The sequence below is a fragment of the Poecile atricapillus genome, chromosome 29 (assembly GCF_030490865.1).
Source record: "Poecile atricapillus isolate bPoeAtr1 chromosome 29, bPoeAtr1.hap1, whole genome shotgun sequence".
Lineage (NCBI taxonomy): Eukaryota > Metazoa > Chordata > Aves > Passeriformes > Paridae > Poecile > Poecile atricapillus.
In genome coordinates, this window is record NC_081277.1 from 3967305 (window position 1) to 3981151 (window position 13847).

Sequence of the window (13847 nt, forward strand, 5' to 3'; positions counted from 1 at the left end):
GGGGTGGGTCCCGGGTGGTCCCGGGGGTGGATCCTGGGGCTGGGTCCCGGGTGGTCCCGGGGCGGTCCCGCGGGGTGTCCGGGGGTGGGTCCCGGGTGGTCCCGGGGGTGGGTCCCGGGGGTGGGTCCCGGGGCGGTCCCGCTGGCTGTCGGGGGGTCCGGCGGTGCCGCTGCCCGCGCTGTCCCCGCCCCGGCCCGGCCGGTGCCGCCCATTTCCGCCGGGCGGAGCCGCCCCTCGGCCCCGCAGCGGCCCCGCCGGCAGCGCCCGCCCGGCCCGGCCCGGCCCCGCTCGCTCCGGTGCAGCCCCGCCATGGCGGGCGGCCCGGCCGCGCTCGCCCTCGGTACGTGCGGGGGGCTCGGGGGGCTCCGCGCCCCCGGCCCCGAGCGGAGCCCCCGCAGCGGGGCGCTCCCCGGGGGCTCGGGGGGTTCCGGGGGTGGCTTCTGGGGGTCGGGGCTGTAAGTTGCGGGCAGGCGGTGAAAATCCCATAAAAATCCTATAAAAATCCCCCGCGCGGGCGCTCCCGAAGTTCGTTCCCTGTGGGAAAGGCGCCTTCGCCGCGACGCGTGAGTACGGCCGCGGTCAGACGCTTAATTAGGGCGGCTAATTAGAGCTAGGGGTTAATTAGAGCTGGGGGGTGCTGGGGAAGGGGGGGCGCTCCGGGCTGGAGCGGGACGGGAGCGGGGATGCTCCGGGGGCAGGAGCCCGCTGCCGATGGCCGGAGCTCGGCTGGCTTTGTCCCGCTGTCCCCGCCGGTGTCACCCGCCCGCGGCTCGGCGGGGCTGTCCCGGGGGGAGAGCGGTGCTCAGGAGCGCTCGGTTCGGGAGAACGGCTGGGTTCGGGTTCGGGAGAGCGGCTGGGTTCGGGTTCGGGATCGCAGCCGGGTTTGGGTTCGGGAGAGCGGCTGGGTTTGGGTTTGGGTTCGGGAGAACGGCCGGGTTCGGGTTCGGGATCATAGCCGGGTTCGGGTTCGGGATCGCGGCTGGGTTTGGGTTCGGGAGAACGGCTGGGTTTGGGTTCGGGAGAACGGCTGGGTTTGGGTTCGGGAGAGCGGCTGGGTTTGGGATCGGGAGAACGGCCGGGTTTGGGATCGCGGCCGGGTTTGGGTTCGGGATCGCGGCTGGGTTTGGGTTCGGGATCGCGGCTGGGTTTGGGTTCGGGATCGCTGCTGGGTTTGGGTTCGGGAGAGCGGCTGGGTTTGGGTTTGGGTTCGGGAGAACAGCCGGGTTCGGGTTCGGGAGAACAGCCGGGTTCGGGTTCGGGATCGCGGCCGGGTTTGGGTTTGGGTTCGGGATCGCTGCTGGGTTTGGGTTTGAGTTCGGGATCGCGGCTGGGTTGGATTTGGGATCTCGGCTGGGTTGGATTCCGGATCGCGGCTGGGTTTGGGTTTGGGTTCGGGATCGCTGCTGGGTTTGGGTTTGGGTTCGGGATCGCGGCTGGGTTTTGGTTCGGGATCGCGGCTGGGTTTGGGTTTGGGTTCGGGATCGCTGCTGGGTTTTGGTTCGGGATCGCAGCCGGGCTTGGCCCCGCTCCAGCGCCCGGCGCTGCCGCTTTGGCCCCGGCACAGCCGCGCCGTGCCCCGGTGCTGCTCCTCGGCCGAGGCTCCCTCGGGGGCTCCGGCAGCCGTGTCCCCCCTTCCTGGGCTCACCCAGAGCTCCCTTTCCCTCCCGCTCCCGCCCGTTCCCCTGTCCCAAATCCCTGGGCTCATCCAGAGCTCCCTTTCCCTCCCGCTCCCCCATCCCTGCCCGGCCCCGCGGGTTCCCCTCCTGGGAATCCCAGCAATTCCCAGCCCGGCTGGGATCCCGGTGGGAGAGGAGCCCTGGCTGAATCCCCCCGGGATATCGGAAAGGGGGAACCCCTCCCGCTCCGGCACCTCAGGGCTGGAGCCGGGCGGCTCCGGAGGGAAATCTCGGAGCAGGGAACAAACCCCGGCCACAACGGAGGCGCCGGGGGCTGGGAATTAACGGGATGGAGCTGCTGGAAGCGCCTTGGGAAGGCTTTGGGTTTCCAAGATTCCTTTGGGAATCTTTTGGAGTCCTTTGGAGAGCGGGGGGATCCTGCCGGCGGGGAGAGATTCCCGGAGATCCCAGAGATCTCCCGGAACCCGGGGGTGGGATGGGGCTGGAAAAACAAGCGGGGGTGGTGCAGCCCCACTCGAGAGTGTCCGGGAGGTGTTCAGGAGGTGTCCGAGTGTCCACGGGGGTGTCCAGGAGGTGTCCAGGAGGTGTCCGAGTGTCCAGGAGGTGTCCAGGGGGTGTCCAGGAGGTGTCCGAGTGTCCAGGGGGTGTCCAGGAGGTGTCCAGGGGGTGTCCAGGAGGTGTCCAGGAGGTGTTTGGGAGGTGTCCGAGTGTCCAGGAGGTGTCCAGGGGGTGTCCGAGTGTCCAGGGGGTGTCCAGGGGGTGTCCAGGAGGTGTCCAGGAGATGTCCAGGGGGTGTCCGGGAGGTGTCCAGGGGGTGTCCAGGAGGTGTCCGAGTGTCCAGGGGATGTCCGGGAGGTGTCCAGGGGGTGTCCAAGTGTCCAGGGGGTGTCCAGGAGGTGTCCGGGAGGTGTCCAGGAGGTGTTTGGGAGGTGTCCGAGTGTCCAGGGGGTGTCCAGGGGGTGTCCAGGGGGTGTCCAGGGGGTGTCCAGTGTCCCCACACCGGTCCTGGGCACAGAAGACATCCCAAGGGCCGGGATCAGGGATGAGGGCTGGGCTTTCCAGCTGCCCAGGGAGAGGAGCTGGGAAGGAGAACGGGGGAGGTGGAATTCCCGGGGGGATGGATCCCCACTCATCCCACCGGGATGAGGCATTTCCCAAAAAACCCAGAACAGGTGAAACCCCAAGGCAGGAAAAATGGCAAAAGTTGGGATGAGAGCGGATCCCTGATTGAATCCCCGAGGTCTGCGAGGAAACCGGGGAAGCCGTGGAGGATCCCTGGAGCTCCTGTGGATCCCCAAAGCTGTGGAGGATCCCTGGAGCTCCCCTGGATCCCCAAAGCTGTGGAGGATCCCTGGAGCTCCCCTGGATCCCCAAAGCTGTGGAGGATCCCTGGAGCTCCCCTGGATCCCCAAAGCTGTGGAGGATCCCTGGACCTCCCGTGGATCCCCAAAGCCATGGAGGGTTCCCGAAGCTCTGGTGGATCCCTGGATTTGTGTTGGATCCCCAAAGCCCAGGGGGAATCCCTGAACCCCAGGGTGGATCCCTGAACCCCAGGGTGGTTCCCCAAAGCCGTGGAGGATTCCTGAAGCTCTGGTGGATCCCTGAATTTGTGTTGGATCCCTGAAGCTGTGGAGAATCCCCAAAGCCCAGGGTGGATCCCTGAAGCTCTGGTGGATCCCTGAACCCCAGGGAGGATCCCCAAAGTCCTGGGTGGATCCCCAAAGCCCAGGGTGAATCCCCAAAGCCCCAGGATGGATCCCTGAACCCCAGAGTGGATCCCTGAATTTGTGTTGGATCCCTGAAGCTGTGGAGAATCCCCAAACCCCAGGGTGGATCCCTGAACCCCAGGGAGGATCCCTGAACCCCAGGGAGGATCCCCAAAGCTCCAGGGTGGATCCCTGAACCCCAGGGTTGATCCCTGATGCCCAGGGAGGATCCCCAATGCCCTGGGTGGATCTCTGAAGCTCTGGTGGATCCCCGAACCCCAGGGTGGATCCTCAAAGCCCTGGGTGGATCCCTGAACCCCAGGGTTGATCCCTGACGCCCAGGGAGGATCCCCAAAGCCCCAGTGGATCCCCGAAGCTCCGGTGGTGCCGTGATTTGTGGGATGTGCAGCCCCAGGCTCCGTCTCCCTCCCGCCGCCTTTTCCGCGCCGTTCGATCGAAACCAGGCGGGAAATTGGGTCAAATCCCGGGAAATCACCCTGGGAACGCTCCCGTGGCTCGAGGGGTTGGGGGATCATTCCTGCCGGGATCCCCGGTTCTCCATAATCCCGCCCATGCAAAAATTCCCGCATTTCCCATAAAAACCTCGGGGTGGTTTTGGTGACCCCCCGTGGGTTTTTTGTGGGATCATTCCTGCCGGGACCCCCAGTTCTCCATAATCCCGCCCACGCAGGGAATTCCCGCATTTCCCATAAAAACCTCGGGGTGGTTTCGGTGACCCCAAACCCCTCGTGGGTTTTTTGTGGGATCATTCCTGCCAGGACCCCCATTTCTCCATAATCCCGCCCACGCAGGGAATTCCCGCATTTCCCATAAAAACCTCGGGGTGGTTTCGACGACCCCGAACCCCTCGTGGGTTTTTTGTGGGATCATTCCTGCCGGGATCCCCGGTTCTCCATAATCCCACCCACGCAAAAATTCCCGCATTTCCCATAAAAACCTCGGGGTGGTTTTGGTGACCCCCCGTGGGTTTTTTGGGGGATCATTCCTGCCGGGATCCCCGGTTCTCCATAATCCCACCCACGCAAAAATTCCCGCATTTCCCATAAAAACCTCGGGGTGGTTTCGACGACCCCGAACCCCCCGTGGGTTTTTTGTGGGATCATTCCTGCCGGGATCCCCGGTTCTCCATAATCCCGCCCATGCAGGGAATTCCCGCATTTCCCATAAAAACCTCGGGGTGGTTTTGGTGGCCCCAAACCCCTCGTGGGTTTTTTGGGGTCGGGGTGTGGCTGAGCCCGTGTGTCCCTCCCTGCAGGTGTCCTGCTGGCCGCGTGCCACGCGCTGGACAACACCACGGCCGCCCAGAACGGTGAGTGCCCGGCGGGAATTCCGGGGTGTTCCGGCATCCCACCGCTCCTCTTCACAGGATAACGGGGTCCTGGGTGGGATCCCCTGATCCCCGAGGGAAAAAGCGGGAGTGGTTTCCTGCCCCCCCCCAAAAAAATGGGGTTTTGGTCCCAAAAAAGGGGTTTCTGGTCCCAAAGGTAAACGGTTTCCAAGCTCACGAGGAAAAGCCCCAAAAAGAAAGGGTTTGGTCTCTAAAGAAAGGGTTTTCCTACAGGGAAAGGGTTTTCAGCTCTCTAAAAAAACGTTTCCAGCCCCAAAGGGAAGGGATTTCCAGCCCCAAAGGGAAGGGATTTCCAGCCCCAAAGGGAAAGGGTTTCCAGCTCTCAAAAAAAGAGTTTCTGGCCCTAAAGGGAAGGGATTTCCAGCCCCAAAGGGAAAGGGTTTTCAGCTCTCAAAAAAAGAGTTTCTGGATCCAAAAGGAAAGTTTCCAGCCCCAAAAGGAAGGGATTTCCAGCCCTGAAGGGAAGAGCTCCCAGCCCCAAAGGGAAAGGGTTTCCAGCTATCAAAAAAAAAGTTTCTCGATCCAAAAGGAAAGTTTTCAGCCCCAAAAGGAAGGGATTTCTAGCCCCAAAGGGAAGGGATTTCTAGCCCCAAAGGGAAGAGCTCCCAGCCCCAAAGGGAAAGGGTTTCCAGCTATCAAAAAAAAAGTTTCAGCCCCAAAAGGAAAGTTTTCAGCCCCAAAGGGAAGGGATTTCCAGCCCCAAAGGGAAGGGATTTCCAGCCCCAAAGGGAAGGGATTTCCAGCCCCAAAGGGAAGGGATTTCCAGCCCCAAAGGGAAGGGATTTCCAGCCCCAAAAGGAAGAGCTCCCAGCCCCAAAGGGAACGGAACGGGGCTGTGTGGTGTGAGCTCTCTGTGCACCTCAGTTTGGGGGGCAGAACTCCCCAGATCCCGGAGCAGGGACCCTCAGAGGTGCATTCCCAGCGGGAGCTGCCGTGCCTGACTCCGGGAGGATCAATCGGCTCATTCATGGCAGGGCCACAATGGGCCAGGGCAGCCTCAGGGCCAGGGCATGTGGTGATGGAAACCTCCTCTGGGGAGGGTTTGGGGCTGGAAACCCTTTGGGTTTGGGGTGGAAACCCTTTGGGTTTGGGGTGGAAACCCTTTGGGTTGGGGGGCTGGAAACTCTCTGGTTTGGGGGCTCGAAATCCTTTGGTTTTGGGGCTGGAAACTCTCTGGTTTGGGCTGGAAAACCCTTTGGGTTAGGGGCTGGAAACTCTCTGGTTTGGGGCTGGAAATCCTTTCCTTTTGGGGCTGGAAACTCTGGTTTTGGGGCTGGAAACTCTCTGGTTTGGGGGCTTGAAATCCTTTGGGTTTGGGGCTGGAAACTCTCTGGTTTGGGACTGGAAAACCCTTTGGTTTGGGGGTGGAAACTCTCTGGTTTGGGACTGGAAACTCTCTGGTTTGGGAAACTCTCTGGTTTGGGACTGGAAACTCTGTTTTGGGACTGGAAACTCTGGTTTGGGGCTGTAAAACCCTTTGGTTTGGGACTGGAAACTCTCTGGTTTGGGACTGGAAACTCTCTGGTTTGGGGGTGGAAACTCTGGTTTGGGGCTGGAAAACCCTTTGAGTTTGGGGCTGGAAACTCTCTGGTTTGGGTCTGGAAACTCTCTGGTTTTGGAGTTGGAAACCCTTTGGGTTTGGGGCTGGAAACTCTCTGGTTTTGGGGCTGGAAACTCTCTGGTTTTGGGGCTGGAAACTCTCTGGTTTTGGGACTGGAAAACCCTTTGGTTTTGGGGCCAGAAATCCATTCCTTGTGGGGCTGGAAATTGGGATGGTTCAACAGCATTATTTGGGAAGTGGTACCGGGAGGTTTCACAGCAAAGCCCCGAGGCATCCCCGGCACCCCGAGGGTGCTGGCAGCCCCTTTCCCAATGGATTCGTGCCCAACCTCCCTTTTGGGGTGGGAAATCTCCCTTTTGGGGCTGGAAAAATCTCCTTTTAGGGCTGGCAGTGCTTGGGAATGGCAGGAGGGCTGGGAGCAAAGCCCCGAGGCATTCCCGGCACCCCGAGGGTGCTGGCAGCCCCGTTCCCAATGGATTCGTGCCCAGCCCAGGAGCTGTAGGGCCGGGGCTGCTTCCAGGGGACCCTGCAGGGACGGGGACGGATCCATGGGCTGGGAGGAGGAGGAGGAGGAGGAGGAGGAGGCTGCAATGTGGGCGACAGCTGTGAGCGGAGCTGAACGGGAGCCAGGACAGCCCAGGATGCACGATCCCATCCAGGAGCTTGGATTTGAGGGTTAAAATCCTAAAAAAGGGGTGTTTTGGGGGATGTCCCAGCGGCAGGAGTCCATGCTGTCCCAGGATAAATCCAGCCCTGGGGATGGAGGCGTTGGGGTTTTCCTGGAGAGGATTCCAGCAGCAATTCCCACCCCAAATCCTGTGGGTGCTGACCCCTCCAAAGCTCCTCGGACATGGGGACATCCCAATCCCAGCCACCCTTTGGACACAGGGACATCCCAATCCCAGTCACTCCTCAGCCATGGGGACATCCCAATCCCAGCCACCCCAAGGACAGGGGGACACGGGGACATCCCAATCCCAGTCACCCCAAGGACAGGGGGACATCCCAATCCCAGTCACCCCTCAGCCATGGGGACATCCCAATCCCAGCCACCCCAAGGACAGGGGGACATCCCAATCCCAGTCACCCCTCGGATCTGGGGACATCCCAATCCCAACCACCCCTTGGATCTGGGGACATCCCAATCCCAGACACCCCTCAGACACGGGGGCATCCCAATCCCAGTCACCCCTCGGACACGGGGACATCCCAATCCCAGCCACCCCTCGGACACGGGGACATCCCAATCCCAGTCACTCCTCAACCATGGGGACATCCCAATCCCAGCCACCCCTCGGATCTGGGGACATCCCAATCCCAGCCACGCCAAGGACATGGAAACATGGGGACATCCCAATCCCAGCCACCCCTTGGATCTGGGGACATCCCAATCCCAGCCACCCTTTGGACATGGGGACATCCCAATTCCAGCCACCCCAAGGACATGGGGGCATCCCAATCCCAGCCACCCCGAGGACACGGGGACATCCCAATCCCAGCCACCCAAGGACAGGGGGACATCCCAATCCCAGCCACCCCTCAGAGCTGGGGACATCCCAATCCCAGTCACCCCTTGGACATGGGGACATCCCAATCCCAGTCACCCCTCAGCCATGGGGACATCCCAATCCCAGCCACGCCTCAGCCATGGGGACATCCCAGTCCCTGTCACCTCAAGGACATGGGGACATGGGGACATCCCAATCCCAGCCACCCCTCGGATCTGGGGACATCCCAATCCCAATCACCCCAAGGACACGGGGACATCCCAATCCCAGCCACCCCTCAGAGCTGGGGACATCCCAATCCCAGCCACCCCTTGGAGTTGGGGACATCCCAATCCCAGCCACCCTAAGGACCCTTTGGACACGGGGACATCCCAATCCCAGCCACCCCAAGGACAGGGGGACATCCCAATCCCAGCCACCCCTCAGCCATGGGGACATCCCAATCCCAGCCACCCCTCAGCCATGGGGACATCCCAATCCCAGCCACCCCTCAGAGCTGGGGACATCCCAATCCCAGCCACCCCTCGGACACGGGGACATCCCAATCCCAGCCACCCCTCAGAGCTGGGGACATCCCAATCCCAGCCACCCCTCGGAGTGGGAAGCATTCCCACATCCCTGCCTTTAATCACCCCCGTCTGGAGCTGCCATAAATCCAGGGCTCAGGAACTGGGGGTGGCTTTGAAACGCCGGCGATCGGAAGTGCCTGGATCCCGGGATAATCCCGGAGCAGGATATTCCCTTCCCGGAGGATAATTCAAACCAGCGTGGGACTTAATGGGAAACAGGAGCCCGGCTTTAACTCCCTCCTCCTCCCTTTTAAGCTCTTTAGGAAATTCCTGAGGGATTATTGAACCCGGACCCGTCTGGGCTCTTTGGGGTGGCCGCAGCACCGCGTCCCACGCGGCCATCCCAAAATAAACCCCCAAAGGGTTTGGGATTGCCCAAAACCCACGGGTTTTGCCTCGTTTTGGCCCACAGCTCCGGTGGCGGCGGCGGTGAGGTCGCACTTCAACGACTGCCCCGACTCCCACAGCCAGTTCTGCTTCCACGGCACCTGCCGCTTCCTGGTGCAGGAGGACAAACCCGCCTGCGTGTGAGTGCCCCAGCCCCGGGGAGATCCCAAAACACCGGGTCTGGAGTCCTGGGGATCCTAAAATCCCTGGGTCTGGAGTCCTGGGGATCCCAAAACCCTGGGTTTGATATCCTGGGGATCCCAAATCCCTGGGTCTGGTGTTCTATGGATCCCAAATCCCCGGGTTTGGAGTCCTGGGGATCCCAAAATCCCTGGGTCTGGAGTCCTGGGGATCCCAAAACACTGGGAGTGGAGTCCTGGGGATCCTAAAATCCCAGGTTTGGAGTCCTGGGGATACCAAAATCCCAGGTTTGGAGTCCTGGGGATCCCAAAATCCCAGGTTTGGAGTCCTGGGGATCCCAAAATCCCAGGTTTGGAGTCCTGGGGATCCCAAAATCCCAGGTTTGGAGTCCTGGGGATCCCAAAATCCCAGGTTTGGAGTCCTGGGGATCCCAAAATCCCAGGTTTGGAGTCCTGGGGATCCCAAAATCCCAGGTTTGGAGTCCTGGGGATCCCAAAATCCCAGGTTTGGAGCCCTGGGGATCCTAGAATCCCTGGGTCTGGAGTCCTGGGGATCCCAAAATCCCAGGTTTGGAGTCCTGGGGATCCCAAAATCCCAGGTTTGGAGCCCTGGGGATCCCAAAATCCCAGGTTTGGTGTTCTATGGATCCCAAAATCCCAGGTTTGATATCCTGGGGATCCCAAAACCCCAGGTGTGGAGTCCTGGGGATCCTAGAATCCCTGGGTCTGGAGTCCTGGGGATCCCAAAACCCCGGGTGTGGAGTCCTGGGGATCCCAAAATCCTGAGTTAGGTGTTCTATGGATCCCAAAATCCCGGGTTTGGAGTCCTGGGGATACCAAAACCCTGGGTTTGATATCCTGGGGATCCCAAATCCCTGGGTCTGGTGTTCTATGGATCCCAAATCCCCGGGTTTGGAGTCCTGGGGATCCCAAAATCCTGAGTCTGGAGTCCTGGGGATCCCAAAATCCTGAGTCTGGAGTCCTGGGGATCCCAAAATACTGGGTGTGGACTCCTGGGGATCCCAAAATACCGGTTTGGTATCCTGGAGATCCCCAAACTCCAGGTTCAGTGTTTGCCTCTGGTGTGTCCCAATCCTGGGGTGACTCCATGTCCCTGTTCCCACATGTCCCCATCCCCTGGTGACCCCATGGCCCCCAGGTGTCACTCGGGGTACGTGGGGACACTCTGACCTGCTGTGTGTCCCCAGGTGTCACTCAGGGTACACAGGGACACTCTGACCTGCTGTGTGTCCCCAGGTGTCACTCAGGGTACGTGGGGACACGCTGTGAGCACGCTGACCTGCTGTGTGTCCCCAGGTGTCACTCGGGGTACATGGGGACACTCTGACCTGCTGTGTGTCCCCAGGTGTCACTCGGGGTACACAGGGACACTCTGACCTGCTGTGTGTCCCCAGGTGTCACTCGGGGTACACAGGGACACTCTGACCTGCTGTGTGTCCCCAGGTGTCACTCAGGGTACGTGGGGACACTGACCTGCTGTGTGTCCCCAGGTGTCACTCGGGGTACGTGGGGACACTCTGACCTGCTGTGTGTCCCCAGGTGTCACTCAGGGTACACAGGGACACTCTGACCTGCTGTGTGTCCCCAGGTGTCACTCAGGGTACACAGGGACACTCTGACCTGCTGTGTGTCCCCAGGTGTCACTCAGGGTACACAGGGACACTCTGACCTGCTGTGTGTCCCCAGGTGTCACTCGGGGTACACAGGGACACTCTGACCTGCTGTGTGTCCCCAGGTGTCACTCGGGGTACATGGGGACACTCTGACCAGTTCTGTGTCCCCAGGTGTCACTCGGGGTACGTGGGGACACGCTGTGAGCACGCTGACCTGCTGTGTGTCCCCAGGTGTCACTCGGGGTACGTGGGGACACGCTGTGAGCACGCTGACCTGCTGGCCGTGGTGGCAGCCAACCAGAAGAAGCAGACGATCACGGCCCTGCTCGTGGTGGCCGTGGTGGCCTCGGCGCTGCTCGTCACCGTCTGCGTCCTGGTGCAGTGAGTGCCGGCTGGGGACATCCTGGGGACATCCCGGGGACATCCTGGGGACATCCCGGGGACATCCTGGGACAAGGGACCCTGTCCTGACCCTGTCCTATCCCTGTCCCATCCCCATCCCTGTCCATCCTGTCCTTGTGTCCCACCCTGTCCCCATCCCTGTCCCCATTCCTGTCCCCATCCCCATCCCTGTCCCTCTCCCTGTCTGTGTCCCCATCCCTGTCCCACCCTGTCCCCATCCCATCCCTGTCCCTGTGTCCCCATCCTGTCCCCATCCCTGTCCCTTTCCCTGTGTCCCCATCCCCATCCCTGTGTCCCCATCCCTGTGTCCCCATCCCTGTCCCTGTGTCCCCTGTCCCTGTCCCCATCCCTGTGTCCCTGTCCCCACCCTGTCCCTGTCCCTGTGTCTCCTGTCCCTGTCCCCACCCTGTCCCTGTCCCTGTGTCCCCATCCCTGTGTCCCCATCCCTGTGTCCCCATCCTGTCCCTGTCCCTGTGTCCCTGTCCCCACGCTGTCCCTGTCCCTGTCCCTGTCCCTGTCCCTGTCCCCATCCTGTCCCTGTCCCCACGCTGTCCCTGTCCCTGTCCCTGTGTCTCCTGTCCCTGTCCCCACGCTGTCCCTGTCCCCAGCTGCTGCCGCCTGCGGAGGCGCTGTCCGGGCTGGTGCCGGGAGCACGGAGCCGGCCAGGAGAAACCGGGGGGGCTCCTCAAGGGGGGCACGTCCTGCTGCCCCTGCGAGACAGGTGAGGACACCTGGGGGACACCTGGGGACACCTGGGGGACACCTGGGACACCTGGGGACACCTGGGGGCACCTGGGGACACCTGGGACACCTGGGACACCTGGGGACAGCTGGGGGACATCTGGGGACACCTGGGACACCTGGGACACCTGGGGACACCTGGGGGACACCTGGGGACACCTGGGGACACCTGGGGGACACCTGGGGACACCTGGGAACACATAGGGACACCTGGGGACACCTGGGGACACCTGGGGGACACCTGGGACACCTGGGGGACACCTGGGGGACACCTGGGGACACCTGGGACAGGTGAGGGACACCTGGGGACACCTGGGACAGGTGAGGACACCTGGGACACCTGGGGACACATAGGGACCCCTGGGGACACCTGGGACAGGTGAGGGACACCTGGGGACACCTGGGGGACCCCTGGGGACACCTGGGACAGGTGAGGGACACCTGGGGACACCTGGGACAGGTCAGGGATACATGGGGACACCTGGGGACACCTGGGGACACCTGGGACACCTGGGACAGGTGAGGGACACCTGGGGACACCTGGGACAGGTGAGGACACCTGGGGACACCTGGGACACCTGGGGACACATAGGGACCCCTGGGGACACCTGGGACAGGTGAGGGACACCTGGGGACACCTGGGACAGGTCAGGGATACATGGGGACACCTGGGACAGGTCAGGGGACAGCTGGGACAGGTGAGGGGACACAAGGGACAGGTCAGGGACACCTGGGGAGGGGGGCCCATCCTGCTGCCACAGCGAGACAGGTGAGGGACACCTGGGGACACCTGGGACAGGTCAGGGACAGCTGGGGACACCTGGGACAGGTGAGGGGACCCAGGGGACAGGTGAGGGGACCCAGGGGACAGGTGAGGGACAGGTGGGACAGGTGAGGGACACCTGGGGACACCTGGGACAGGTGAGGGGACCCAGGGGACAGGTGAGGGGACACCTGGAGACACCTGGGACAGGTGAGGGACCCAGGGGACACTGGGGACAGGTGAGGGGACACTGGGGACAGGTGAGGGTACCCAGGGGACACTGGGGACAGGTGAGGGGACACTGGGGACAGGTGAGGGACACCTGGGGACAGGTGAGGGACCCAGAGGACACTGGGGGCTGTCCCTGCTGCTGTCCCCTGCCAGCTGAGGCGCAGGTGACAGCATCCTGCCATTCCTGTCCCCACAGGTGTGTGACAGAGCCGGGAGCACCTGGGGACCCCCCGGGATCCTTTTTGGGGCGTTTTCCCCTTTTCCCGTCGTTTTCCTGGGCAGGAGCCCGGCCCCGGGGGTTTCCCTTGGCTCTGGGGTTGTTCTCCCGGCATTTCCACCCTCCCAAATATTTGGGTTTTCAACCAAAAACCCCGGCCAGGATGGGGCTTTATTTTTCTACATTGAAAAAAAAAAAACAAACAGCTCCTTTTTGGGGACAAATCCCAGCTTTTTATTAATAATAAATGAACTTAAATCCCAGGAAACCTCCTCGGGCTGGAGCTCCAACCTCTGGCACGGCCTTAATTTCCCCTTTAGTCCTCCTCATAACCAACCCAGAGCTTTTCCCTCTGTTTTGGGGTTGTTCTTGGGGTTTTTTGTTTAATTTTTAAAGTCATGGTTACTCTCATGTCTTCTGTATATGTTGCACTGAAAGTTAATATTTAATGTTTTAATTTATTTCCAGTGGTTTAAATTAATTTTGATTCCTATAAAGATGTTCTTGTCATCGCCTGGTCTTGGGTTTTGTTTTGGGGTTTGGTTTTTTCCCCATCCTAATAATTTGGGTTGGAGTTGTTTGATGTAAAAGGTGATTTTTTTTTATCCCAGAAAATTCGTGGTTTGGGGTTTTTTTGGGGGGGATATTTGGGAAGGAGATGCTGGATCCCACAGGGGGAATATTCCCAGGGATGGCTGAGCCCAAATTTCCCATATTTTCATCCCAGATTTTGAAGCCTTTATCCCCCAAAAATGAACTCAGCCCTGTTTTCCCACAATTTTATCCCAAATTTTAAAGCCCAATGTTCCAAAAATGAACTCAGCCCCATTTTCCCATCATTTCATCCCAAATTTTGACCAAAAATGAATTCAGCCCCATTTTCCCATGATTTCATCCCAAATTTTAAAGCCAAATGCCCCAAAAATGAACTCAGCCCCATTTTCCCATGATTTCATCCCAAATTTTGACCAAAAATGAACTC

At 60.7% G+C, this 13847-nt stretch overlaps 1 protein-coding gene across 1 annotated transcript; it reads left to right on the forward strand.

Annotated features, from left to right (window-relative positions):
* Positions 1 to 227: 227 nt before the first annotated feature.
* Positions 228 to 13375, forward strand: TGFA (transforming growth factor alpha). The gene is made up of 6 exons (XM_058859515.1): positions 228 to 340; positions 4620 to 4673; positions 8763 to 8877; positions 10743 to 10892; positions 11522 to 11634; positions 12845 to 13375. The coding sequence occupies exons 1-6, from the start codon at positions 310 to 312 to the stop codon at positions 12850 to 12852; spliced, it is 471 nt and encodes a 156-aa protein (XP_058715498.1). The 5' UTR covers positions 228 to 309; the 3' UTR covers positions 12853 to 13375.
* The last annotated feature ends 472 nt before the right edge of the window (positions 13376 to 13847 follow it).

Bases quoted from the DNA above. Each gene is read 5' to 3' on its own strand.
- TGFA (XM_058859515.1), top strand. From the start codon at position 310: ATGGCGGGCGGCCCGGCCGCGCTCGCCCTCG. The intron at 341-4,619 runs GTACGTGCGGGG...CCCTCCCTGCAG, and splicing joins CCCGGCCGCGCTCGCCCTCG to GTGTCCTGCTGGCCGCGTGC. The intron at 10,893-11,521 runs GTGAGTGCCGGC...CCCTGTCCCCAG, and splicing joins ACCGTCTGCGTCCTGGTGCA to CTGCTGCCGCCTGCGGAGGC.